This window comes from Tupaia chinensis, unplaced genomic scaffold (genome assembly GCF_000334495.1).
Source record: "Tupaia chinensis unplaced genomic scaffold, TupChi_1.0 Scaffold000101_1, whole genome shotgun sequence".
Taxonomy (NCBI): domain Eukaryota; kingdom Metazoa; phylum Chordata; class Mammalia; order Scandentia; family Tupaiidae; genus Tupaia; species Tupaia belangeri.
This window is the reverse complement of record NW_006159565.1, coordinates 1,918,502-1,925,445: the sequence shown is the minus strand read 5'-3', so window position 1 is coordinate 1,925,445 and position 6,944 is coordinate 1,918,502. Positions and strand designations below refer to the sequence as shown.

Sequence of the window (6,944 nt, the reverse complement as noted above, 5' to 3'; positions counted from 1 at the left end):
GCGCGGCTGGGGGCCGGACCTGCAGCGCCTCTAGCTCCAGGGCATCCTCGCCTGCCTCTTCCTCCTCCTCCTCTTCTTCCTCCTCCTCTTCTTCCTCATCGTCATCCTCCTCCTCCTCCTCTTCTTCCTCTTCCTCCTCATCTTCCTCTTCTTCCTCTTCCTCTTCCTCCTCCTCGTCCTCCTCCTCCTCGTCCTCGTCCTCCTCCTCTTCCTCCACTACAGACGAAGACTCTTCCTGCAGCTCGGACGAAGAGACAGCTCCTGCTGCTGCAGCCGGTCCCTCCACCCAGCCAGCCCTCCCTGCCAAGGCACCCAAGCAGGCTGCCAAGGCCCGCTCCTCAGCCCACTCCCCGGGCAAGAAAGCGCCTGCAGCCCAGCCCCAGGCTGTGCCACCCCAGCCACCGCAGCCTCTGCAGCCCAAGGCTCAGGCCGGGACTGGGGCTAAGAGCCGACCCAAAAAGAGAGAAGGCGTCCACTTGCCCACCACCAAGGAGCTGGCCAAGCGACAGCGACTCCCGTCGGTGGAGAACCGGCCCAAGATCGCAGCTTTTCTGCCAGCCCGGCAGCTGTGGAAGTGGTTCGGCAAGCCCACTCAGGTAACCAGGGTGTCCGTCTGCAGGCGTCGTCTTCTTTGGTGGGCTGACTGCTCCATGCTGGGCCCCTCCTTTCCCTCACATCCTCCCAGCAGATGCTAGGGTGGAGGGCTGGAGTGAAGGGTGGTGGCAGTGCCCCATTTTATAGGTGAATACATGGAGTCTGTCTGGCTCCGAGGCCTGTGTCCTTCACAGAGTGGTCCTGCCCAGGACCCAGAGCTACTCTCACACGAAACCCAAAAGAAGAACACGTGCTAGGCCCAGCACATGTCCTGCCCACAGGACCCTGGGGACTATGAGAAAGATCTTTAAAACTTCTTGGCCTGACAACCTGGTTTTCTTGACTTTTGCTTTATTTCTATTACTGTTTAACTTCATGTAGCAACATGCTCAAGGATGTCAGCCTACCAGCTTGGCAGCCCCAGCAGAAGGTGCTTCTTCCCTTTACTTGCTGGTGGAAGTCCACAGTCAGCTCTTGGGCCAGGCTGGGTCACACACCCGGCCTGAGCTCATCAGTATAGACTGAGAGACAAAAGTTCTGTTTGGGCTTTGTGGAGATAGCCCTGTCGGGCCGTTCCCTTGAAGGCCCAGTGTTCACCAGAGCAAGGTTAGGAGTTTGGGGGTTGACAATGAGGGGTTGGGGTAGGTAGCTCTAGCAATAGTCCTCCGAACAGCTCTGGAAGCTTCTGGCATGTTGGTGTGTGTCAGCTCTTTGAGTTGAGTCAGCAAGGCTGGAGAAATGGTGGAATGGTCCGAATGGTTCTTGGGGGTTTCTGTCTCTTGGCAGCAGCCTTTTAGGGCTCTCTCTAGATCACCCAGGGGCAGTTAGAACCCCTCCCCGCCCAAGTGAAAGAACAGTTCCGTCAGCCCCAGCTACTCCCCAGGAAATAGGAATATTTTCTCCTTGATCGGGGAGGGAGTGCAGAGCAAGAAGTGAGGCAAGGGTGCAGCCATTGGAGCTGCAGCTGCAGCTTTCTGTGGTTACAGGCCGCCCTGTCTCTGGGATGCAGACTCGAATTCAAGGCCAGGAACCTGGCTTCTCCACTCCTGCATGGCCCAGGATTGCCTGGCTTGAAATCCTCCTAGGTTGCTGGCTACAGGTTGGGTCACCACTCGTGGGGCCCAGCCACAGCATGGCTATTGCCATAGACCCCGGAGGCTGCAGGGCCAGGCCTCCAAGGGCTCTACTCGCAGCAGGGGCTTTATCTGAGGGCTCTTATCGAGGAGTAACAGCCTCTGAGTCAAGGACAAACACACCCTCACCATCCTGCCTCCGCTGTGATTGGCTGAGCCCTCATTCTGGCATCTTTTTTTTGTAAGTTTCAATGTTTGTGTCAGCAAAGGACAGAAACCTGACTAAAATGGATTTAAATGTAAGGCCAAAGTGACTGGCTTCTATGACATGGGTATTTGGCTTCAGATACAGGTGGATCCAGGGGTTCCAAGGCTGCCTTCAGACCCACGGTCAGATCCATGCTCCACACTTCCGCTTCTCCTTTTGCGCTGGTTTCCTTCTCGGGCAGCCCCTCCTCCGTGGTGATAGGAAGGGCCAATAGCTTTCCTGTCAGGTTCTGCCAGCTCAGTCACAGTAGGAAGGAAGCGGCTGTCTCCCAGGATTGACCCCTAGGAGGTCAACCTAAAGTTGGCTAAATGTCTTTGAGTTGGGTCCTGGGCCCACCCCTGAGCCAATCTCAAGGCCAGGAGGAGGACAGGGTTTTCTGATTGGCCATACCCAGTCCGGGGCACAGGGACAGGAACACCATTGGAGGAGAGGGCTGTCTGAAAACAGAGCCTCTGCAGCCCCTCCACCTAGACTGTATTTCCACTCCCGGAACACGTGGAAGGAATGAGCAGTGTGGCTATGAAAAAGCCTGTTACTCGCGGGGGTCCAGGAACTGAAAGTAGAAAAGGGACTGCTGAGTAAGGTAGGAAATTCACAATGGGAGTCCCCTGATGAGGCAGAAATTTTGACTTCGAATCTGATAGTTGATGTGAAAAAGGAAAAGTAAGTTTAAGCCTTTGGATCGAGGTGAGGATGTGTCAGTTTCATGGGAGGACTGAGCTCAGATTCTTGGAAGTTCTGGGGATGGTGCCAATCGAGCCAGGTGTGTCTGGGAGCTACCTGGGACACTGAGGACACTTCAGGAAGTGTTTGTTGAGTGAATAAACAAACCCCTTACCAAGAACAGGCTGGGGTTCCACAGACCCATCTGCGGCACCGAGTTGGCAGGTGATCCCAGGGGCAGCCCTGAGCCCACACCTGCAGGGTAGGGGCTGATCCTTCCAGCTCTCTACCCCCTGGTCAGGCCATCTGGGGGGCTGACATCCTGAGCCCCCAGCAGGACTTGGCATCTGTGCTTCCAGGTCCCATGTCCCACTGCCCTCCTGCTTTTCCTGGGAATATGTCCATATAAATCACTTTCATCCCGAGTTCTCATCTTCGAGCCTGTTTCTGGAACAAGGGTCCCCTTTAACCTCAGAAGCCACGAGTGACCCCTACCCCGCACCAGGGCCTGCACTGCTTCCTGCTGTGATTGAGCCTGGGCAGCGAGCCACAGGCTCCTGGGACCCCATAGGTGGTCAGAGGGATCCGTCCTGTGGTAGCCGTGGCGTCCAGTGCATGTGAGACAGCCGGTGCTTGCAAGTGAGCTGTGTGCTGTCCACTCAGGCCACGTGGGTTCCCGGTAGTGGCCTCGGCCTCACTCCTCAGTCTCCTCCCTGGACCTCGTTCCCAGGGTCTAGAAAACCGGGACTGAGGTGGCACAGCAGTAACACGCGGTCTTCTGTGAGGCTGACCCACAGAGGAAGAATCCGCGTTCTCGCCCTGAGACCTCACCACGTGTGCCAGTGACCGTGGACTGACTGAGAATGGGGATGACTGTGGTGTCAGGCCCTTTGGGGGTGCTGTCCGTGTCCCTCACTCTCTTGCTTATGGAAGAGAGAAAGAAACATGAAAAGAATGTTAACCAAGAAGAAAGAAAGGCGGGATTATGCGGGGCCAACTGCCTCACAGGATTCAGTGAGGGGAGCAGGGGTGGTGCTGGGCCCGGGCCTGGCCTGCCAGGAGTCCCCACAGACAGGTGTGGGGCAGTTCCACTGAGGGTCTGCGGCCCTCACAGCATCTTTCGCCAGCACTGCTCTAGAACAGGGTTGCTCAGGCCTCCGATTAAATCAAGTTCCTTTTGGACATACTTTCCCAGTATGCTGAGGGAGATGAAAGGGCAACCCAGTTAGAGCAAGACATGGGGGTGTCTTCCCCTTCTGCCACCTCCCTGCAGCCCCCGCTAAGTTTGACACGGGCTGATTTACAGTGGGATAGAGCTCCAGGCAGCAGGTCTTGCCTGAGCACAGGCGGGCTCCATGGAGCTGAGTGTGGCCTGTGGCCCTGCACCCTGACTTGTGTCCCCACAGCGGCGTGGCATGAAGGGCAAGGCCCGTAAGCTCTTCTACAAGGCCATCGTGCGCGGCAAGGAGATGATCCGCATTGGGGACTGTGCCGTGTTCCTGTCGGCCGGCCGCCCCAACCTGCCCTACATTGGCCGCATCCAGAGCATGTGGGAGTCGTGGGGCAACAACATGGTGGTCCGTGTCAAGTGGTTCTACCACCCTGAGGAGACCAGTCCGGGCAAGCAGTTCCACGAGGGCCAGGTGAGCACAAGGGCTGGAATGTGTCCTTCACTGGACTCGCAGTCTCAGGCTGCAGGGTAGACAGCCATTCTGGGTGCTGGGGGACAATGATGGTTGACGCCAGGGGCTTGCCTAGTCCACCCATCGGTGGCTCCCTTGCCCTGGGCTCTTGTCAGGGCACGGTGGGACCTAGGCTCACCTCCAGCCCATTGTCTGTCTCCCATGCAGCACTGGGACCAGAAGTCCAGCCGCAGCCTCCCCGCAGCCCTGCGGGCCTCCAGCCAGAGGAAAGACTTCATGGAGGTAGGGGGCAGTAGGCGAGGTGGGTGTGCCTGCCTTTCTCATGTTTCCCCAGCCCTGCTGTTCACTGCTCTGGCCCATCCCTTCCTCCGGTGGCCCCCCTCAGCCTTAGGCCTTGTCTGCAACTCCGAGCCGCAGACTCCAGGGCTCTGCGTGTCTCTTGGTCTTTGTCTCTCTCGGTCTTTGTCTTTCTTGGTCTCCGGATCACTCTTGGTTTCCAGGCCTGTGCTCAAGGCATTCACTGAGCCCTCTGGTCTGGGTGGGGGTCTTCCTGACTATCCCTGATGTCCACCTGCCGTGCCCGCAGCGCGCCCTGTACCAGTCCTCGCATGTGGATGAGAACGACGTGCAGACGGTGTCGCACAAGTGCCTGGTGGTGGGCCTGGAGCAGTACGAGCAGATGCTCAAGACCAAGAAGTACCAGGACAGCGAGGGCCTCTACTACCTGGCGGGCACCTATGAGCCCACCACAGGCATGATCTTCTCCACGGACGGTGTGCCTGTGCTCTGCTGAGCACCCCCGCCTGGCCTGCCCAGGGCCCCACCAGCTGCACCATCACTGCCACACGCAGGGGCCATGTGGGTTGTGTGCATGCCAGTGTGCCCATGGGCGTGTGCATGTGGCCAGGTGTGCCTGTGGGTGCCCTGGGCGAGTGTGAGTGTGTACATGTGTGTGCCTGTATGCATGCACGTGTGTGCACACATGTGCACACGCCTCCAGCCTCACTTTCTGAACCCTTTGGTGCCCCCCAGGACAGGGGCCTCTCTCAGCTATCAGGGTATGGCCTTGCCGTCTCCCCTCAGGGCGGCCCGGGCCAGGACAGGCCTCAGGCCTCCCTCTAGCATCTTGTCAGCTGCAGCTTCAGGGGGAACCCAGGTGCCCCCCTGGGGCAAAGCAGAACAGGGACTCAGAGGGGAGGAGGTTTTCAAGGAACCAAACTGACACTTGCTCTGGGCTTCTGGGCCACCTTCAGCATGGAGCCCACCCCAGGGCCTCTCACCTGGGACAGGGCGGCCCAATGCCTACCAGCCTCACCGACCATGCTGGGTCTGCTCTGTGAGCCCTGCCAGGGCCCGGCTGCCACCCTCCTCAGGATGGCCTGGACTTGGAGATCAGAGCTGGGTGAGGTGGAGCCCAGAAGCATCGGCAAGGCGCCAGGGGAAGGGGACCCAGCGAGGGCCCACCCCAGCCCAGACCCTAACACTACAGAAAATCCAATGGTGCTGAAATCCTCGCCCACTCGGCCACGCCCGGCCCCTCCCCGCCCAGGAGGGAGGTGGCAGTTCTTACCTGTACAGTTTTATTGTACCAAGAGAGACTCACCCCGCCCCTGTATCATAAGCCTTTAAATGGAGTCAACTTTTTAATTATATATATAAAGATAAATATATATAAATATATATAAATATAAACTTTTTAAAACTGTGAAAAAATAGCTATAGAATTATAAAAAAAAAAGCGAACACATTCTGACGTGCAGAATATTATTTTTTATTTCCTGTTAGATTGTGAGTGTGTAGCACCCGGCTTCACTGGCCTCCCCAGCACCCCGCCCTGACCCAAGTGTACTGTACTCACCCCCAAATGGAGAAGGAGTTAGGGAGAGCAGAGGAGACAGGAGGGAGGGAGAGGCAGGGGGGGGGGCAGGGAGAGCAGAGGAGACAGGAGGGAGGGAGAGGCGGGGGGCCCCCCAGCCCCCGGTGCCCCTGCCAACCCAAGAAAGCACTTAACCAGCCCCCGCGCCTTCCAGGGAAACGGAGGCCTTGTCCAGACAATCTTGAGGGAAGGAAAAGCCAGACTTCGGTTTTTTTTTGGGGGGGAATTATTGTTTTCCTAATTTTTTTTAAGTTTCTTTTGGAATTTTGTTTGTTGGCAAATTCTGTGTGATCTTTTTCATAAAAAAAAAAAAGAAAAGAAAAGAAAAAGATTTAATTGGAAAAATACTACTGTGTGGAGTGGCTTATTTCAGGGGCCAGGCGGGGTTGGTGTCTCAGGGAGCCTGCCCATTTCAGGGGGCGGGAGGCTGAGGTCACTGGGAGTCTGGCTGCTGAGCACATTGAGGCGAAAGGTTTCTCAGTTGCGCCAGCCACGGCTCAGTGGCTCAGCAGCCACCAGCTAGCAACTGCTTTATCGGACAGTGAGGAAACAGACGGATCCATCTGAGTCCTCCTGGCTGGGGGACTGGAGGGCTTGCATCTCCGTTGTCTTCCCTTAAAACGCCGAGCCGGGGGCCAGAAGGTGGCACAGAGGGAAAAACTGGATGCTTTGCCAGGCACTCCATGTGCGAAGGTGGTTCTCCATTCAAGTCCAGAGACCTACTTGAACTGGCCCTTGATGGGGCGGGGACTGGATTGGGGTCAACAGCTGGTTGGTGCTGTTTCTCATGGAAACATCACTTTTTTTTTTTTTTTTTTTGGGGGGTT

At 57.0% G+C, this 6,944-nt stretch overlaps 1 protein-coding gene across 1 annotated transcript in view; it reads left to right on the top strand.

Moving 5' to 3' along the window:
• Positions 1-6,110, top strand: part of TNRC18 (trinucleotide repeat containing 18) — a 109,093-nt gene extending 102,983 nt beyond the window's left edge. The window contains exons 31-34 of the mRNA XM_027770010.1: positions 8-596; positions 4,005-4,241; positions 4,449-4,523; positions 4,828-6,110. Of these exons, the coding sequence (XP_027625811.1) occupies positions 8-596; positions 4,005-4,241; positions 4,449-4,523; positions 4,828-5,034 (1,108 nt within the window). The 3' untranslated portion in view covers positions 5,035-6,110. The remainder of the gene's footprint in view (positions 1-7; positions 597-4,004; positions 4,242-4,448; positions 4,524-4,827) is intronic.
• The last annotated feature ends 834 nt before the right edge of the window (positions 6,111-6,944 follow it).